The 21,626-nt window shown below is 40.4% G+C and overlaps 1 protein-coding gene across 5 annotated transcripts in view; it reads right to left on the bottom strand.

Annotated features, from left to right (window-relative positions):
• AFG1L (AFG1 like ATPase) overlaps positions 1 to 21,626 on the bottom strand; it is a 130,709-nt gene that overhangs the window by 47,761 nt on the left and 61,322 nt on the right. For 4 of the 5 annotated variants that reach the window (XM_005287655.5, XM_024102439.3, XM_065588318.1 and 1 more), the window contains one exon: positions 21,088 to 21,146. The exons of the other annotated variant lie outside the window; for it this stretch is intronic. In XM_005287655.5, coding sequence (XP_005287712.1) covers positions 21,088 to 21,146 — 59 coding nt within the window. The remainder of the gene's footprint in view (positions 1 to 21,087; positions 21,147 to 21,626) is intronic. 5 annotated transcript variants of the gene reach the window in all.

Genomic DNA, 21,626 nt, shown 5'->3' with positions numbered 1-21,626 from the left:
AGCTGCCAAATGATGTTAGAAGGGAGCATTGCACAACTTTAAATGAGCATGTTCCCTAATTGATCAGCAACGTAACAACAAACAACGTTAACTGGGACGACTTTAAGTGAGGAGTTACTGTATCCACTGGATCCCCCATGCCTGTTGACCCCTCAAAGAATTCTAGTAGATTGGTGAGGCAAGATTTCCCTTTACAATAACCATGTTGACTCTTCCCCAACAAATTTTGTTCATCTATGTGTCTGACAATTTTTTTCTTCATCATAGTTTCAACCAGTTTGCGTGTTACTGAAATCAGGCTTACTGGCCTGTAATTGCTGGGATCACTTCTGGAGCCCTTTTTAAAAATTGGCATCACATTAGCTATCCTCCGGTAATTTGGTACAGAAGCTGATTTAAATGATAGGTTACAAACTAGTTAGTAGTTTTGCAATTTCACATTTGAGTTCCTTCAGAACTCTTAGGTGAATATCATCTGGTCCTGGTGACTTATTACTATTTAGTTTACCAATTTGTTCCAATACGCCTCGAATGTCACCTCAATCTGGGACAGTTCCTCAGATTTGTCAGCTAAAAAGAATGGTTCAGGTTCGGGAATCAACCTCACATCCTCAGCTGTGAAGACCCATGCAAAAATTCATTTAGTTTCTCCGTAATGGCCTTATCGTCCTTGAGTGCTCCTTTAGCATCTTGATCTTCCAGTGGCCCCACTGGTTGTTTAGTAGGTTTCCTGCTTCTGATGTGCTTAAAAATTTTTTTCTATTACTTTTTGAGTCTTTGGCAAGTTGTTCTTCATATTCTTTTTTGGCCTTCCTAATTATATTTTTAAACTTCATTTGCCAGGGTTTATGCTCCGTTCTAGTTTCCTCATTAGGATTTAACTTCCACTTTTTAAAGGATGCCTTTTTGTCTCTCACTGCTTCTTTTACTTTGTTGTTTATCCATGGTGGCACTTTTTTGGTTCTCTTACTATGTTTTTTAATTTGGGGTATACATTTAAGTTGAGCCTCTATTATGGTGTCTTTAAAAAGTTTCCATGCAGCTTGCAGGGATTTCACTTTTGGCGCTGTACCTTTTAATTTCTGTTTAACTAACTTCCTCATTTTTGTGTGGTCGCCCTTTCTGAAATTAAATGCTACAGTGTTGGGCTGCTGTGGTGTTTTCCCCGCCACAGGGATGTTACATTAAATTATATTATGGTCACTACTACCAAGCGGTCCAGCTATATTCACCGCTTGAACGAGATTCTGTGCTCCACTAAGGACTAAATCAAGAATTGCCTCTCCTCTAGTGGGTTCTAGACTAGCTGCTCCAAGAAGCAGTCATTTAAGGTGTCAAGAAACTTTATCTCTGCATCCCATCCTGAGGTGACATGTACGTAGTCAATATGGGAATAGTGGAAATCGCCCATTATTATTGAGGTTTTTTTTTTATAGCCTCTCTAATCTCCCTGAGTATTTCACAGTCACTATCACCATCCTGGTCAGGGGGTCGGTATTATATCCCTACTGTATATTCTTCTTAAGTACATTCCATTGAACAAGCCAAAATCTAGAAGCATTTAAAAGTTACTTTTTTGAAAATTTTCTCCAGATTTTAACATTTATTCTACTTTAGAATTGTTAAAACTTAAACCACTCAACTATCTATACTTATACATCTTAATGTCTACAATATCAAGTAGGATGAACTGCAAGAGACTTCATACACAATAAAGGAAGTATTTAAATGCTGGGTTTATATCAGCTATCCTATATTACCACAATGCCCAAAATATACATGTGCACCAGGTTTCAGATCAACTCTCCCCTTACTGTAATATCTAGTCTACACATGTGCAGCAGGTTTCAGGTTCACTCTTCCTTTACCATAACATATGGGCTATGTCCACAGAGCTGGTTTTATATCAACTCTCTCCTTATTAAAATACCAAGACTATACAATTGTAGCTGGCTGCACATGGAATGCATGGACTATATATATACAGCTGGTCTCACAAACTCTCCCATTACTGATCTACACACAACTGGTTTCAGATCTTGTCTCTTTTCCCAGTATAGCAGCACCATACACATACGGACAGTTTTACATCAGCCACTCACACTAAAACACCTCACAATAAAGTGTTAACATTTTTAAAAAATATTATGCACATTTCAAGCAAAATTAACAAAATCATTTTTTTCCAAAACAGAGGGAAAGCCAAACAAATAGCGGCATTAACGTGTTGTTAAGGTTCCTGGACTCCATTAATAAAAACACAACCATTAAAAATAAGGAACTGCTGAGTTTAGGTTCTCTTTCAAAATTTAAGAGTAACTTCAGTAAACACTCACAATTTAAAAAACAAAGCATTGCAACTTTTAACTTTGACCATGTTCACGAAAGTGTTGTATGTTGCACTTATTATCAAAACAGTTTCATATGGGCAAGTTATTGTATAGCATACATATGCCTGTAGAGTAGAAAATGAGTTTTAAAATGTAACTTTTATAACAATGCAAGACGAAAAGTTTCAGAGTAGCAGCCGTGTTAGTCTGTATCCGCAAAAAGAAGAACAGGAGGACTTGTGGCACCTTAGAGACATGCAAGACGGAAATTATTAGATTAGTACATTGTTTATGAGGAAGATAATCTATTGTTTGGCAGACCATGCTGTTACATGTTAAAACACCAACATTAGAATATGTTTCCAGGTACGGATTACAGCTGTCTAGTCACTGTGACATTTTAAATGAACTGGAGAATGATTAATGAAAACCTCAACTACACAATTAAGCACAAAAAACCCCAACCCATCATGAATGGATATGCTGCATTATATGTTATCTATGAAATTTTTTGAATGCTACAGTGTTTCTTAAATTACATAGCATCAAGTTGTTTAAATATTGAAATGCATCAGCTATTAATGTCTTGTAGACCAGGGTTCTCAAACTAGGACCACCACTTGCAGGGCCGGCTCCAGCATTTCTGCCGCCCCAAGAAAAAAAAAAAAAAAGCCGCGATCGTGATCGGCGGCGGCAATTGGAAAAAAAAAAAAAAAGAAGCTGTGATCGGCGGCGGCAGTTCAGCAGCAGGTCCTTCGCTCCTAGAGGGAGTGAGGGACCTGCCGCCCCCGAATTGCCGCAGGTGCCGCCCCTCTCCCTTGGCCGCTCCAAGCACCTGCTTGTTAAGCTTGTGTCTGGAGCTGCGGGAAGCGGCGCGGGCTGTGGGATGTACTGGCCGCCGCTTCCTGCTGCCCCCATTGGCCTGGAGTGGCGAACCGCGGCCACTGGGAGCCGCGATCGGCCGAACCTGCGGAAGCGGCAACTAAACAAACCGGCCAGGCCCACCAGGGGCTTTCCCTGAACAAGCGGCAGCCCTAGTTTGAGAACCACTGTTGTAGACCAATCCTATCTCCAATTACTACAGTAATCCAATCAACATTCTCTCTCAAAGCCACTTGATAACTTTTTAAGAGCAAAAATGTGTATATATATAAATTGACAGTGTATTCAGGATCTTGTAGTACAAAATTTATCTGTTCTACATAATTCTTGTTAGAATCATAGAATCAGCGGGTTAGAAGGGACCGCAAAGGTCATCTAGTGTACTCCCCGGCCAAGATGCAGGATTTGTTGTGTCTAAACCATTCAAGACAGATGGCTATTTTATTTTTTAAAAACTCAAATAAAAGCACCTGCGAAATATAGATAGAGAAGAAATTACATTGCTATCTTGTATAAATTGTGGAGAATTAATTGTGTAGATGTAGATTAAATATTTTGTATAGAATATTTAGTGAACTGTAATCTGTGGTTTAATATTTTATTAAATAATGCGTGTGTATGGCAATATGAGATTGCCAGATTTGAAGATGCTTTTTTGTTTTTATTTTTATCTTTCACACATTTCACTACATGTAGGTAAAGTGATTTTTAAATATTGAGACGATATATACATATGCACATGTGCACACAACTATTAGCTTTATAGAAAACCACACTTTGATGAACCTATGCAAAAAAATAAAACTGTAAGAGTGGTTTTAAACAAGAGATTACAGGGATAATGACACCACCTTTGTAAAGCGTTTTGAGATCTACTGATGAAAAGCCCTGTATAGGAGATAGTTATTTTTTATTATTACTATTCACCAGCAAGGATAGTAAAGTACATATGCTAAGGTTCCAATCCTGCAAAATTTATGCACATGCTTAAGTTTAAGCTTCAACTGGACTATTTACATGTATCAAGTGAAGCACATGTATATGTGTTTGCAGCACAAGGGCTAAAGAGTATAAGTTACCATCACTGTTCTGAACTACTGCAATATGTCCTAAATTGTGAGTAACTTAGGGATGGGGAATCATAAGAAATGGGAAATAAACAAAAGAAATGTTTTAAAGAACCTGGTACTGGTTCCTACTATTGTGTAAAATAACCAGAGTTATATTCTAAATTTCAACTCAACTAATATGAAGCCATGATATTTTGTTTCATGGCAATCACTTTTTCTGTACCACTACTAGCTACTATTCCACTAGGATGCAGTTGTATGGATAGAGTGCACTAGGGTGACCAGATGTCCCGATTTTATAGGGACAGTCCCGATATTTGTGGCTTTTTCTTATATAGGTACCAATTACCCCCCACTCCCGTCCCGATTTTTCACACTTGCTATCTGGTTACCCTAGAGTGCACTCTCTTTTACAGCACCATTAGAGGACAAAATTCCATATAATCAGTTGCTTCTGTCAACTAACTTTGCAGAAACCTGCTTTGACAAATACATCTGATGGCAAGAACTGCTTCATACTACTGAAGTGAACGAAGCTTAAGATCTTACTCCTATTCTCAGATTCATAATGCTATATAATCAGCTATTACACTTACACATACATACACTACTAATGAATTTTAAAAAGAAATATATATGAACACCTACTGTTTATGACCAAGGGCAAGGCTGAGCCTGAGAAGTGCAACTCCAACAGAATTTTCTGAATGAAAGGATCAACAACTACTGTTTTAGACTTCAATCTTCCCTTTTCAAGTACATCCTCTCTAACTAACTCCTTTACATTACATGACATCCAAACAAGTATCCAACAATAACAAGACTGCACAACTGATTTAGACTTCCCTGGCTATTATTCATGAGGACTGAAAATCCTTCCTCCTGTCAAATTATGCAACAACAAGAATTTTCATTAGTAATCATTCTCTTCCCCACCCACCCCCACCAAGGGATAAAAAAAACACTCTCCCTTACGATGGAATGCATAAACATATTGTGGGTATCTTCCATCACTATTACAGAAAACGGTAGCTTTACTTTTCTTGGCCAAAGTCTGTTATCTTTTCTGGTTTCCTTGGTATTTTCATTAATTGACCCATATCCAGTGTCTAATTTGGGGGTTTTAAAATTCTTAACTGAGGCCTGGTCTACACTAGGGGTTATGTCGAATTTAGCAGCGTTAACTCGAATTAACCCTGCACCTGTCCACACAACGAAGCTATTTATTTCGACATAGAGGTCTCTTTAAATCGATTTCTGTACTCCTCCCCGATGAGGGGAGTAGCGCTAAATTCGACATGGCCATGTCGAATTAGGGTAGGTGTGGATGGAATTCGACGCTAATAGCTCCTGGAGCTATCCCACAGTGCACCACTCTGTTGACGCTCTGGACAGCAGTCTGAGCTCTGATGCTCTGACCAGCCACACAGGAAAAGCCCCGGGAAAATTTGAATTCCTTTTCCTGTCTGGCCAGTTTGAATCTCATTTCCTGTTTGGACATTGTGGCGAGCTCAGCAGCACTGGCAACGATGCAGAGCTCTCCAGCAGAGGTGACCACGCAATCGCAGAATAGAAAGAGGGCCCCAGCATGGACTTATCGGGAAGTCTTGGATCTGATCGCTGTGTGGGGCGATGAGTCCGTGCTTTCGGAGCTGTGATCGAAAAAACGGAATGCGAAGATCTACGAGAAGCTCTCCAAAGCCATGACGGAGAGAGGATACAGCCGGGATGCAACGCAGTGCCGCGTGAAAATTAAGGAGTTGAGACAAGGGTACCAGAAGACCAAAGAGTCAAACGGACGCTCCGGATCCCAGCCCCAGACATGCCATTTCTACAAGGCACTGCATTCCATTCTAGGTGCGGCTGCCACCACTACCCCACCACTATCCGTGGACTCTGACGATGGGGTACTGTCGATGTCTGCTTCCTCAGAGATGTTCGCCGACGGGGAAGATGAGGAAGGAGATGAGGAGGACAAGGCAGTCGACAGCACTTTCAACGCTGATTTCCCCGACAGCCAGAATCTCTTCATCACCCTCAAGGAGATCCCCTACCAACCTTCCCAAGGCGGTAACCCAGACCGTAAATCAGGGGAAACATCAGTAGGTAAGTGTTTTAAACATTTATTTTGAACAGAATAGGAATGGTATCTTAACAATGGGTTTTTCATGATTAGTTTGGCCTAAGCGCTTTAGTTTTTAGTCCTTGCCCTGCAGCTACTGGAAAATTCTGTCAATATGTCCGGGGATAGAGCAGAAATCCTCCTGGGACATCTCCACGAAGGTCTCCTGGAGATATTGTGAAAGCATCAGGTTCCTGGGGAGAGTGGCCTTATTGCGTCCTCCATGGTAGGAAATTTTTCCGCGCCAGGCTAGCAGCAAGTACTCCGGGATCATTGCCTCGCAAAGCATGGCGGCATATGGCCCTGGTGCTTGCTGGCATTCACGCAGCATGCGGTCTTTCTCTGTCTCCGAAATCCTCATCAGAGTGATATCACTCATGCTGACCTGCTTTGAATTAGGGGAATGTTAGTATTGGGACTGATTGCCTGTTCCTTTACATAACTGTAACCGGCCGTTTACAGCCACACGGTGGAGGCGTGACAGGGGCAGCATGGAGGGATCTTTCCCGGGGACAGCCGCAAGGAGGGTGGGACAGGGGCAGAGTTCATGCTGGCCGGATTGCCGGCAGTAGGAACTGACCAACGGTAGGAGCATTGCTTGGAACGTGAAAGGAGGGCACTGCTATAAATTAAGCTTTAAGCAGCCAAAAGTCTACGGCTTACCATGTCCGCCTGCTAGCCGAATTCCGTTGTCCGGCCCCGCTTGTGTGATCTGTACAGCAAGACCCCAGGCACTCAATGGGAAGGCCGAAAATTCGACCTTGTACTGAGTGCGCATGTGATAGGTGCTGTGCATGGTCTTGTTCACAGAGAAAGACTATATTCATTGTTCGCAAAACTGTATCTTTCTGAGGATTCACTCCCTTTTTCCCATCCCACAACTGCGAGTGTCTCCCAAGCTACCCAGGCATCCCCCTCCCAGAGGCTGGCGCAGATCAGGCGACGAAAGAGAAGGACACGGGACGAGATGTTCTCAGAATTTATGGGCAGCTCCCGAGCCGAGGCGGCACAGCAGACCCAGTGGAGGGAGAACATGTCGCAATACCAGCGATCACACAGCGAACGGGAGGACAGGTGGCGGCAGGAAGACCAGCAGGCAACTCAAACGCTGCTTGGACTAATGAGGGAGCAAACGGACACGCTCCGGCGCCTTGTAGATGTTCTGCAGGTAGGACAGGAGGCAGGAGGACAGAGCCCCGCTGCATTCTCTCTCTAACCGCCCTCCCCCGCCACAAAGTCCCATCCCCCCCTCACCCAAAGTCCCAAGAAGGAGGGGCGGCAGGGGCCGTGAAAACAGTCACTCCACCCCTGCAGACTGCTCAAGTAACAGAAGGCTCTCATTCCCAAAGATTTGATGTCCTTTTCTTCACTCCAAAAGCACCTCACCCAAGCCTCCGTCCCAGCTTCATCCCCTAACTGTGTAGTTGTTAATAAAAAATACGTTTCTGTTAATTACTGTTTCCGTCATGTTCTTTTAGAGGAGAGTGTGTTTGAAGGGGGGGGGAGGAAGGGGGTTGGTAATTGGAGAGGACAGTCACCTTTACCAGGGTACAGACACGGGGGCAGGTTCAGCTGAAGATCACATACACATTGCAGTCACTAGGCACCCTGGTCAGTCTGGGAGGTGGTTTTCCATGTTCTGTGTGGGGGGGCTATGTGAGTTTGTGGCTGGGGAGGGCGGTTACAGATCTGATGCAGCGGTCCTTAGCCTGGATGACAGAGCCATGCAGCAGGGAATCTGTAACTGCCCTCCACCGCCACAAAGTCACATAGCCCCCACACAGAGTCCCGAAAAGGAAGGGTGGCAGGCTCCGTTGAAACAACTAGTCCACCACTGCGGACCGCTCTAGGAGCAGGAGCCTGTCATTCCTCGAGTTTAGAAGCATCCTTTCCATCACTACACCCGCTCCCCACCACAGTCTGCATCCCAGTTTCAACACTTTACAACAAAATCCTTAATAAAGAAAACGGTGTTAATGAACAAAGTTTCATTTATTTTATTTTTAAAGTTGTGTTGGAAGGGGAGGAAGGGGGTTGGTAACTGGAGAGGATAGTCAACATTAACCAGGTAAATAAACGGGGGCAGGTTCAGCTTCTGTTTAAACAAACTTAATAGTCACAGGTTACCCTGCTCACTCTGGAACCTAGCTTTCAAAGCTTCCCGGATGCACAGCGCGTCCCGCTGGGCTCTTCTAATCGCCCGGCTGTCTGGCTGGGCGTAATCAGCAGCCAGGCGATTTGCCTCAACCTCCCACCCCGCCATAAACGTCTCCCCGTTGCTCTCACAGAGATTGTGGAGCACAAAGCAAGCTGCAACAACAATGGGGATATTGGTTTCGCTGAGATCAGAGCGAGTCAGTAAGCTTCTCCATCTCCTCTTCAGATGTCCAAAAGCACACTCCACCACCATTCTGCACTTGTTCAGCTGGTAGTTGAAGAGTTCTTATTCAGTGTCCAGGGCGCCTGTATAGGGCTTCATGAGCAAGGGCATTAGCGGGTAGGCTGGGTCCCCAAGGATGACTATAGGCATCTCCACATACCCAACAGTTATTTTGTGATCCGGGAAGTAAATACTTTCCTGCAGCCGTCTAAACAGACCAGAGTTCCTGAAAACGCGAGCATCATGAACCTTGCCCGGCCATCCGACATTGATGTTGGTAAAACGTCCCCTATGGTCCACCAGTGCTTGCAGCACCATTGAAAAGTAGCCCTTTCGGTTAATGTACTGGCTGGCCTGGTGGGCCAGTCCCAGGATAGGGATGTGAGTTCCACCTATAGCCCCACTGCAGTTTGGGAATCCCATCGCGGCGAAGCCATCTATGATCACCTGCACGTTTCCCAGGGTCACTACCTTTGAGAGCAGTAGCTCAACGATTGCGTTGGCTACTTGCATCACAGCAACCCCCACGGTAGATTTGCCCACTCCAAAGTGATTCGCGACTGACCGGTAGCTGTCTGGCGTTGCAAGCTTCCAGAGGGCTATGGCCACTCGCTTCTGGACAGTCACGGCTGCTCGCATCCGGGTGTCCTTGCGCTTCAGGGCAGGGGACAGCAACTCACAAAGTTCCAGGAAAGTTCCCTTACGCATCCGAAAGTTTCGCAGCCACTGTGATTCATCCCAGACCTGCAGCACTATGCGGTCCCACCAGTCCGTGCTTGTTTTCCGGGCCCAGAATCGCTGTTCCACAGCATCAACATGACTCATTGCCACCATGATGTCCACGGCGCGGGGTCCCGTGCTTTGTGAGAGGTCTGTGCCCCTCTCAGACTTAACGTCCTCACCACGCTGCCGTAGCCTCCTCGCCCGATTTCTCAGCATCTGCCTCTGAAAAAGGTGGATGATAAGGTGCGAGGTGTTGACAACGGCCATAACTGCAGCGATGATCGCAGCAGGCTCCATGCTCGCAGTGCTGTGGCGTCCATGCTGTCATTCACCAGAAAAGTGCGCGAACTGATTGCCCACTGGCGCTTTCAGGGAGGGAGGGCGGGAGTGACGGTTGAATGACGACAGTTACCCAAAACCACCCTCGACACATTTTTTGCCCCAGCAGGCATTGGGGGCTCGACCCAGAATTCCAATGGGCAGCGGGGACTGCGGGAACTGTGGGATAGCTGCCCACAGTGCACCGCTTCCAATGTCAACGCTTGCCCCGTTACTGTGGACTCACAAAGTCGAATTACTGTCCTTAGTGTGGATACACACGTTCGACTTTGTAATATCGGTTCCACAAATTTGCTTTAAGTAAAATCGAACTACTCTCGTAGTGTAGACATACCCTGAGTGATATCAGGAGAAGGCTAATAGACACTTCCCCTTCTGAAGAACACCACTGTAATGGAAATCATTCCAAATGCTTCATAACTATAGTAAAACAATAATTCTTTCTTAAGTAGGCATATAGTATGTTTAATGAACAAATCTGTTTTCTGAGCCACCATATATGATTAACATTAGGCTAGTTACAATGGATGGTCTTGAAATTTTCAGCTGATGCCAATCACCATCTTATTTCAGGATTTAAAGTTAGTAAAGCAGGCCTTATGATTTATAAGATCCCCCACCCCCCTCCAGCTGTTTGAAGTTAGGTGGGGAAAATTGGACCATAAGTTAACTCCATCCCTTGTCCTGTTAAGAGAGAGAGAGAGAGAGAGAGAGAGAGAGAGAGAGAGAAGGTATGCTGGCAATATATTGGTTTTTTTCTGGGCCAGCTTCTGAAGAAGGAGATAGAACCAGGCCATGAGTTACACAACATGTATGGGATGCAGGACCCCGAGAAGCAACGGTTGCTTGCTTTGCTTATGTTTAAGGTTAGCCCTGTTAAATGAATATATCACATTTTCAGCATTCCTAATACTCTGCTGTCTAGACTCCTAAGAACTTAAATTTACAACAACAAAAGCAGGAAAGCGGAATAGTCAGGTATTTCGTGGCATAAAAAACTTGGTCAAAGTCTTGTTCGATATGCACTCAGTTTTCGTCTTCATGTTCAGATGTTGTTGAAACAGTAGACTTAAAAGAAATAATGTCAATGAATCCTCCCAAGCACTATACATGACCTCTGGGGTAATTAGCAATCATTCAAAAGCAACAAGACTAAAATGTTCTATTCTTTATTACTGTCAGCTCTTATCTTGATCAGCATTTTAATAAAGATGGTTCGTTTCTAAGACAGTTTCATGAATCAGTCATAATTACATTCTGACATGCAGTGAATAGTAAAGCAAAACTAAATATCACTTCATCAACCTTTCTAACCTTTATGCAAGTATTAACTGTAAATAATTTTTACACAATCCTACAACAGAAAATCTGCATATTTCTTAGCTTTGTACATATTCTACCCTAAGTGAATTTCCTGTGACCTATACCTGAAAAACACAATCAGCCATAATTATTTAGTCTTGTGAGATATTCAGGTGTTGCCTTTCACAGCTCAAATCAACTTCAAGTACAAAAGACTACTTGTTCTGTATAATGGCACAATGCTTCAAAAGGGTTAAATGAAATGCTACTTTCTTCACAGGTTTTTTCCTATTATTTTTCAATAACTGTGGAATGATAAAACATTGCAGATTACTACAGTGCTAAAAGCATCATTCCGAAAACAACTTTAAAAAACACTAGAAAAAATAAACTTTGTGGACAATTTTCAAAATGTTACCGTGGTCAGATTTTGCATTTTAAATAATACAAAAACAATTGGATCTAGTTGTTATAGTTAAGACTGATCATGTATGATAAATGCAATTCTTATTTATGATATTTTTAACTTGTTATTCTAAACAGACAACAAAAATCTAGACAGTTAAGTGTTGACAAACAGAATCTGTAATATGGGTCTTCTTACACTTGTGATAGAAACATTTTCAGCTTTAACCCGAGTGGTTTAACAGGAAAATCATTGAGATGCAGAATTAAGTCTATGGAATTACACAGATTTACATCAGTTTAGGATCTGGCCCTATAATTTTAGCCATTAAAAATAAACACTTCTATCTACTGCAGGAGAACACACAATTCATTTTAAAATCTTGCTACAACTTATTTTAAACCCTGTCTATAAATGTCTATAAATACAGTATCCAGTAAATAATTAAATTTCAAACAATGGGTAATGGGTGTAACATAAAAGATTCTAAAGTTCACTAGGATGTATAATATTTCAGCTCTTGAAACTAAAGAAAATGTTTTTTATTTGTTGGGGGGAGAATGGGACATGTGGCTGGGCACAAAATATCTTACTTTTTCCAGCCTTTTGAAAGAGGGGGAAGAAGGATAAAGAACAAGCAGTGTGCAACAGAAACAACACTAAATTAAACAGCTCTATTTCACCTCACTCTTTTGAAGGTCACCTTGTCTCCAAGTATACATCATAAATTTTACATGTTGCTTTAAACCTATATATATTTTGTGTATGTGCATACATACACCACCCCGACCATTGTTATTACTAATGGTTCTTAACAGTCTTTAAATAATAAGCAGTGATTTGCTGAAAGATAGAACTCTGGCAATATCTCATACTGGATTAGAAGTGTAATAATTTACAAATTAATCCCTGGTATAATTCTGTATACTTTAATGGAGTTACACCAAAGATAAAGTTGGCTCACCATGTTATGATTTTTTTTCTTTTTTTAAATTCTGATTTTATTTCTTTCCCTAGTATTAGCCTTTGCTCTTGCAAGAGCTGCTAGCACGGAGGGGGGAAAAGGAGTGTTGATTTAAGAAACTAGATTTCCCAGAATAAAAAAAATGCGATTAAGATCTAAACAAAGGCTAAAGATGGCTTACGCTTAGCTCTGATGAGGTCCACTACCTCATTACCCACAACTGAAAACTTCTGATGCATTTTGTTTCAAGAGAATCCAAAAGTCTTTGCTGTAAAGCAGACTGGGGGGTGCAGAGTCCATTCACTCTTTCTGTATCACAACCATTATGTAAGAAGTATAAAACACTGCCTTTATGCTGCCAAACCACAATGACTCTTCTTACATCAAAGCATTTTCACCACTAGGGTTTTTTCTTCTAAATTTATTCAAGCCAAGGGCAGGGAGACAACAATTCATACACACTAATTACACCTAATTATCTATTCCTTTTTTTCCCCACCAACTTCGGCCAGTGTTATTTGCTATCTGGGTTTCTCACAACCTCCCCTTGCCCTGTCCGTCCAGCTCAACAGTGAAGTCTTTGAAGAAAACAGTTGTGGCTTTTTACAATTTTCACAATATAAGGTTCAACTCAAATTAAATTATTCTATTATTAGTTTTGACACGTTTATGTGTTAAATATGAAGGTCTTTTGGTTAATTTGGCAAATTCCTCACATCTCTTCATGGTTAGAATCACTGATAACACCCTCTCTTGTAGGAGCTTCTCCTCAAGCTTTCTTTTCATGATCTAAATGAAATGTTTATTGGATTAAAGTTCTTCTCTGCAGACCTCCACGGTGGCCTGTGACAAAGAGCTTAAAAGCTTTATTAATTGGCTCGGGCTTTTTTGGGGAGAGGGAGGACCTTATTTCACATTACATCACAAGCAAAGAAAACTGCCACGTGTAATTAAACTAATTTATCCTGTTACATCAAGAACTAACTATAACATATCTGTAATATACTTTGATTTGCCCATTTTAATCAAAGAATTCATTCGCTGAAACAGAACTGAGGAAAACCATTATGATTTAAGGGGAACAAAGAAAAAGAACACAAGACTCAGCTACAGTAGCAATTATATTTACCCTTGGGTGATAAAACCTAGGAGTCTGTACTTGAACAAACTGCCAGGGGAGGGGTGGAATGTCAGATATGACTTGAAAAAAGGCTTGTAATATTATGTAGTTAATAGTATCTACAACACAATGAATAGATCACAAGAATATTATAATCCCTAAAAAGTCTTTGAAGTACATAAATACAATTAAACAATCCTTGCCTGTAAATATTTTTATATATATTTATATCACATCTCTCTCACACGCACACATACACTTATTGAAAGTATTTAGAACAAAACTGTAAACCTCTAATCAGGCACACAGTAATCTAGATGCAATGTGTTTTACTTGTTAAACTGTTCTTTGAAAACGAATCTGTGTCATAAACAAAAACTGTCCTCAAACAATGCTGATATTAAGCACAGTAATTCATAACTGCATTGTAGATGAAGAAGTTATTTTTATCCATTTGATTACTAGATATACTTCACAAAAATAAAATAAGCACTTCCACAGCTTGCAAAAAAAGTGCCTTCTACTTAAGAGTTTGCTTGGTTACATAATAAGAAGGGAAACAAAAGGCCTAACATCTTCAGTAATGAAGAAGTCAATTGATAAGCGAAGCCATCACAATATCAAAGGATTAATCCCACCAATTCTGACTCAGGTGACAGTTCAGCGGAGGTCAGAGTGGCTGACACTGACCTCAAAAGCAGGTTTTAACTATTCAATATACTGAAAGCTCCTGGGCTATCACAGCATTAGAATGGAACAAACTGACAAATCAATTTAATCAGCTAAATGACTTTTTTTTAAAACAAATTGGCAGATCAGCCAATCAACAAATGTGTGTGTTCCTATCACAGGTGGTTGGACAAAGCACAGCACACAATAAAAGAAATGTTATATCTACCAATTCCTTTATATGAAATTTAAAACCTACAAATCTCTCTAAGAGTTCTGGTCAAGTTTTAAACACCTACATTTCTCTGATCCCAAACCAAAAAAATACAGTAAGCTGATAAATATTTTAAAATTGCTCTGAAGATGATTTTGTAAGAACAGATGTACATTTTAATACGAAAACCCTACAGAATAACTGAAGCAATCTAAGTATCACTATATCACCACCAACCAACGATGCAAAAAGTCATACTGAACAGTACCACTCCAGTCATTGTGAAAGCAGGTTATTGTGGTTAGTATTGAATTATTTAAACAAAAATTATTTAAAAAAATGAAATATTGATTTATTTTGACCCCAAACAAGGAAATAAAAAAATGATTTAGTTGAAAGAAAACTTATAATGGTTTAATCTCTTATAAATCCCACCAATTATGGATTTCTGGTTTATATTTTGTTTATTTCAGCTTAAAAGATATGCTCAGCCAAAGTTCAAGATATTATTTTAAAACTGTACCTGTCAACGATATACCAATGCTTCAGAATTGCTCATTTTTAGTATTAAAAGTAGTTTTATTGTGTGTAATAATACACTTGACAGAGAAAATATTTTAGCTATATGATGTGATTGTAATTTATATAGCATTTTATAAGAAATCTTTGGATGTTTGAGAATCACTATTTATTGATAGTATTTTTGCACATCAAAGTACGGTTCGTAGAACACCAATGGTCTGAGGAGCCCTTCCCGCTGGTCCAAAGAATTCAATGTTGAACCAAACAGTGGGGGATTAGGTTGTTGGAAAGGGCAATAGTCCATGAGAGGATCTCTCTTTTACTAAGTGGCCTGCAGAATGAAAAAAGTTGGTTTGGCAGTAGTTCACCATGTATTAAAGAATCCCTTCACCCCTCCCGCTAATAAAACAAGAACTCACTTTAGATCTTATGTCATCAAGTTTTTAAAGTATTGGTTACAACTCTACATGTAAATTATCTCTGTAAAAATGTCTGGAAATTTTTCAGAATAAATCATTGGGTACTTAGACTCCTTAACAATTTGTGGAGTACTTGCATTCTCAAAGCATTTGGCAAACTGAAGCTGAGCACTTGTTTGTGAGAACCAAGTAAGCTGTGCCTGTTGAGAAATTTTTGTGAATGCAAAAAACTTTGTTCCATACCTGCTTACTTTAAAAGGCCCCAAAACTAACAGCACCTCAGAAAAGTATGTATGCAATTATGGAATTAAGGGATTTTCACCAAAATATTTCCTATCTGTGGTATATTATATTTAAAAAATGGTATGGACTGAAGAAGCAATCTGATTGGTGGAACATTACAAATCTACAGGAATATTTAGCAACCGTTTTTTTCTCTGAAATCCATACACCTACAAGAGGGGCAGGATCATGGAGGAGGCAACACTGGGCAAAAATGTCCCCTCCCCCACTTTATAATTGTTTCATTTTAGGACTGTGTAAAAATCTGTCATGAAAATAGATACTTCAATTTAAGCAACGCTGACTTCTATTTCTAAAGCTTTCATTTCTAACCACCACAGGCCAGACACATAATTCAGACAAGGAATTCTGTCCCAACAGATGATACTCCCCACTCCTTCCTTGTTTACATCACATTTTAAAGTCAGACTCTCGTTTCTTGTTGCTGAGTTTTTCTGAAGCTATCTTTCGGTTTGCTTAGAGAATTTGGTTTTACATTAAACTCTAAAAGCATCAAGATTTGGTTTGAACCTGATCTCCAGTGGTAGAAAACCAAGTCCTTTTATAATGAATACTCTACTCAGCAGAGTTTCAGCCACGGCATTCTTGCACAACGCAGCTACAGCTGACAGTTGCCATTCACTCAGTATTCTCTGAAATAGCTAAATCTTAACCTACTGACAGCTTTAAAGAATTGAACCTGGACTTCAGAATGGATTTAGAATTGGATAGGGAGCCAAGTGCACTCCATGAAGAACTGCCACAGTGTGATCTCATTGGTCAATCCCACTTGGGAAGCAGGCTCCCATAAATTGAACTAACTGGAGCTTATATATGGTCTTTCTAATCAAGCCCAGATATTATTTATTATTTTTATTGCAGTAGCTCCCGAAGACCCTAATCAGGATTAGGGCCCTATTGTGCTAGGTGCTGTACAAACAAATGGAAGATGCAATCCGTGCCCTGATGAGTTTACAATATAAAAAGGCAAGATAGACAAGCATATAAACAAAATGCCAAAGGTATAAATCTTGTGAATTACTTAAAAAAATTGTTTTCCCCTGACCCACCTCTGCCTCCCTTGTCCCCTGACTTTGGGGCCCAACCAATCTGCATCACTAGTGTTGAATTGATATGCCTTCTTGCTCACCCCACAAAAACTGATTCAGGAATGAAAAAACATAGGCATTGCAATAATACAACTTGGAGACAATGAAAAGAAGGATGAATGTGGGTTAAGTCTGTATCTGAAAATAAAGGGTAATTTGCTGATGAGCCAAAGATGGGAAAAGAGGTTTCTGGCCACTACTACTATCAGTGTGTCTAGGAGCAGCAGTGTCTAATGCATTACAACTCCTAAATTGTGCACCACATTGACAACATGGAGGCAGATACTCTCAAAGGGTGAGAAGCTAGTTCCTTCCAATTATTCAAAGTGCTTTCTCCGTCCCACCAATCTCAGGTCCCTCTTGAACGTATTGAGGTTTAAAGCAGGCAGTTTGAAATTGACACTGTTTGGAGAGAAGCAGCTCTTTTCAGAAATATGCCATGGTACTTTTCCTCCCACTAAAGAGCACTCCCTAAGACCTGGTATAGGAAATTAAAGCCTCTCCTGCTGAGTCACTCTGGATTCGGGTGCTTGAACCTACGTTATGATTTAGGATAATTACTGCTGAGTTATGGTGGCAGGTGCGTCCAATTAGCTCCAAGCAGGATATATGAGACTGGGAGACAATCTATGTGTGTAAAGGGAATTGAGAACAGAAGAGACCCCAGAGAGAAATCCTAGATGCAGTTAGGGCAGATGATTTATGTTTTATTGTTTTTTAATTGTCCATAAAGCCAAACCCTAGGGAGAGGTTGAGGATGAACTAACTCATGGTCTGTGGACTCTGCTGAGGATAGGGTCAGGATGAAGACCATTCATAAGCAACCAATTTAATATTTTCTCCTCAAGATAGATTGTCATGGAAAATTTCAAGGAAGACCTTCAGTTTAATTTGTGTGTGTGTGTGTTTTTTTAAAAGCTTAAATAGCATAATTGTGAACATGAACAGGAAATGGTGGTTATAATGAGACAAGGTAGGTGAATGCAATGATATAGTTCACATACAAGTGTCATGCTTTTGGGAGGAATAAATTGTCATGGTAAATGCCTATGGCAGCCAAAAAATTAGTTTATGTTCACACCTTCTGAACTGCATTCCACCACTTAAGACAATTTTTTATGTCTTATTTTTAAATTTATTCAATTTAAAAAAACAACTGTCCTGCTCCCACAAGTGCCATATTAAAAATATGAGTTTTGAAGGTTTTCTTTACTTTATATACATTGCCACCGTTGTTCAGTGTTTGTTATTGAGGACAGAATCGCGTTGCCTGCATCCTATGATTTGCATTGAAAATTTTAAGGGGGATCCAAATTATTTACAAGTACAGTAACATTTACTAAACTAATGTTAAAGATGGATTTAATTACAGAAGTATTTAAAAACAAGGTAACATGAAACATACAAAGAACACAGAATAGAGAAAACACAAAGATTACCCTAATAACTAATCTCAGGAGCGAGAAGGTATCTCTTAATATTCCATATGTAAGGTCCTGCCTAAAATCTTGAAATACCTTTAACAGTCAGGGTAGCAATCTGGTTTAAAAGCATGTAGTCATTAATTTTTTTGCTAGCAAAAAGAAAGAAGATAAACCTCAAATATGCAAGATAAAGATTCCATAAATCCAGCAATTACAGCAATATACACACACACGCCCAGTAAGGAATGAAGAAGGCCAAGGAGAAACGACTGATTAATGGCAAGATGAAGGGAAGGTTCCAGTGATGCAAGCTGAACACAGTGTTGCAGCTCAGGAAATTAATTAAGTTACAATTACTCCTAAGAATTAGGGCCCTGCATGTTCTAGGAGCAAAGAATTTGCTGCAGAATATACCCCTGGCTGCCGAATTGCGTTTGAAAATCTCAGGCCTGGTCCACACTTAAAAATTAGATTGACCTAGATCTATCGCTCAGGGCTGTAAAAAATTTCACACCCTGAGCACTGTAGTTAGGTCAACCTAACCCCCAGTATAGGTATGGCTAGGTTGACAGAAGAATTCTTCCATCGACCTAGCTACCACCTCTCAGGGAGGTGGATTAACTATACTGATGGAAAAACCCCTTCTGTAGATGTAAGAAGCCTCTACACCAGTGGTTCTCAAACTAGGGCCGCCACTTGTTCCGGGAAAGACCCTGGCAGGACGGGCCAGTTTGTTTACCTGCCACATCCGCAGGTTTGGCCGATCGTGGCTCCCGCTGACTGCGGTTCGCCGCTCCAGGCCAATGGGGGCTGCAGGAAGTGGCGCGTGCCGAGGGATGTGCTGGCCGCCCTTCCTGCAGCCCCCATTGGCCTAGAGCAGTGAACCGCGGCCAGTGGGAGCCGCGATCGGCCAAACCTGTGGACACGGCAGGTAAACAAACCATCCCGTCCCACCAGGAGCTTTCCCAGAACAAATGGTGGCCCTAGTTTGAGAACCACTGCTCTACACTATGGTGCTATAGTGGCATAAGTTGCAGCGCTGTAGCTATGCTGCTGCTGCAGCTGTAGTGTAGATGTGGCCTATGCTTTAATTTTTAATTAAGTTTATAACTTTTATGGTTATGAAGAAAACCTTTCAACATTGCCTTCCTGACAGCATGAAACAGGAATTCTGAGACATGTGAACTGCCACATTCATCTCAATGAGATGTTAATTTTGAAGCCTGATAAGTTTAAATGTCAACACTGAATGAGATTTTCAAAGGGGCCTAAAGTAATTACGGGTCCTATTACCATTAAACTTCAATGGGAATTGAGTGTCTAACTCCCTTAGGCCTCATTGAAAAATCCCAGGCACTGTTAACTATTTCACTGCTGATCACTTTAGCAGAAATATCCAATTAATATATTTATCCCACAATCCCAAACTGCTTCTCACTGATCTGTAGATACCAAACCCTCCAGCTTCCTTTCCCTCAACTTCTACAATACAGTTACCTTTCCTGAATTAAAAAATCTGTGTCATACCAAAACCTGAAAGTGTCGATACTGCATACATTCATTTTATTTATTATCAAAACAAACAAACCCCAGTGGTTACTCAACTGACTGCATTATTCATATTTACCTCAATGAAAACCTCCATTTTGAATTTAAATGAAGCGGTTGCAGAATTTCCAGTTTGTCACACCAGAGAATGCAGATGTCAGGGAGCTTCCTATAGAATTTAAGTTCCCCTTGCCATGTAGTACTGGAGTCTTGGCCATCCTCACTCAGAAAGCCACTTACATAGGAGAAAATGTATTTACATGTAAGATGGACTTGAATTTTGAAAGAGTGAGGGACAGTCGAATTCCAGAGAAACAATTATTTTTCTGAGTGAGAAACAATGAGACCCAGCAATTAAAGTGGTGGTGTAGTAGAATGGTTCCCAAACTGTGCTCCATGGAACATTTGCTGGTTGCCCGCAGAGAGCTGGATGACCACATGGTGCTAATTCTTATATTGCTTGTACAGGTGTCCATGGACACCACAGAAAAGGAAAGCTTGGAAATAAGGGGTTGAATCCAGCCATATGCTAGCCACAAGCAGAATAAAAATGTCCACAAGCAGGGAGGAAAGAATGAAGCAGATTGGTAGTAGGTTTCTCTTCTCCCCGATCAGCTGGATTAAGTCATAAGGAAAGCATTGGTGGGGGAGGGGGGTGAGGAAAGGGTGAGACAAGACAAGAAAGTAGCATGTGCATAGGAGCAGAAATGAGAGATTAAATAAAAAGCAAAAGTAGACAATGTGATAACTTGAAAAAATTACTTATTGTATAATTGAAAATATAGGAGTAACTATTCCTTTACTTTGTGTAGTTTTTCAGTTGCAAAGCCTACATTGATGGAGTGATTACATTTTAAGATAACATCTTTAAAGAAAATGTCACTGGTTTGGGAAAAGTATGCTAGCATGATAAATCTAAAAAGTCAACAAATATTGCAGCAACATTTGTATAATAATTACAGAAATATTACAATCTCAACTTACACATACACAGCTGTAATAAAATTCTGTCCAAACAAATATTTTCTCTGTGTTACTTATAGATGTTAACATTTTGCCCTGTTACATGTTCAGCTTTTCTATTAAATACAGATATTAATATTACAGATGAAAAGTTGTTCCTCCCTCTATTACAATTTGCTTCAACCCCATAATAATTAAACATTTTTTCTGAAAGTAAGATTGAAGCAATCCTGTACAAATCCTTGATTATCAATATGACAGGCAAAGAAAGAAAGTATTCAACAAGTGACTTTCCTTACCTTCAACACAGCGATGAATGGTACAAAGTTAACTCTCTGAAGCCCATTTTTATAGAGGTCTGAAAGAGAAAACTGGTACTAGTTTTGCTACTTAGCTTTGCCCCTTAATAATAATGCCAGCTTGTCTTTTAATCTGGCAAATAAAGCAGTATGCCGTTGGAGGGATAAAGGAATGAAAGGGAATTGAAATTGATTTCTATTCTTTTGCTGCATGAAATTCATTACATTCTTAATAGGGAAAAAAAAAAGGCAGAACAGCCCAAGAAAATCTCAAAAGGGATTCAGTGAAATTGGATTTAAATCTCTAATGAGAATGAAGTGATTTTCGCAGAAGAGATACAAAACCTTTGTATTAAAATAAGCTCATAAAAGAATTGGAAACGTTATGTATCAATCAGTATAACTATAAGGCCAAAATATCCAAAGGCTTAATCTTAAGGATTTTTTTCTTTTTTGTAAAAAGTTTTGAACTATGAAGAAATAATGTCAATTGCCAGAGTTGGTAATGTCTTTATTCTGTTGATTAAGGTTACTCCCTT

This window comes from Chrysemys picta, chromosome 3 (assembly GCF_011386835.1).
Source record: "Chrysemys picta bellii isolate R12L10 chromosome 3, ASM1138683v2, whole genome shotgun sequence".
NCBI classification, from domain to species: Eukaryota; Metazoa; Chordata; order Testudines; family Emydidae; genus Chrysemys; species Chrysemys picta.
This window is presented reverse-complemented; position numbering and strand designations above follow the sequence as displayed.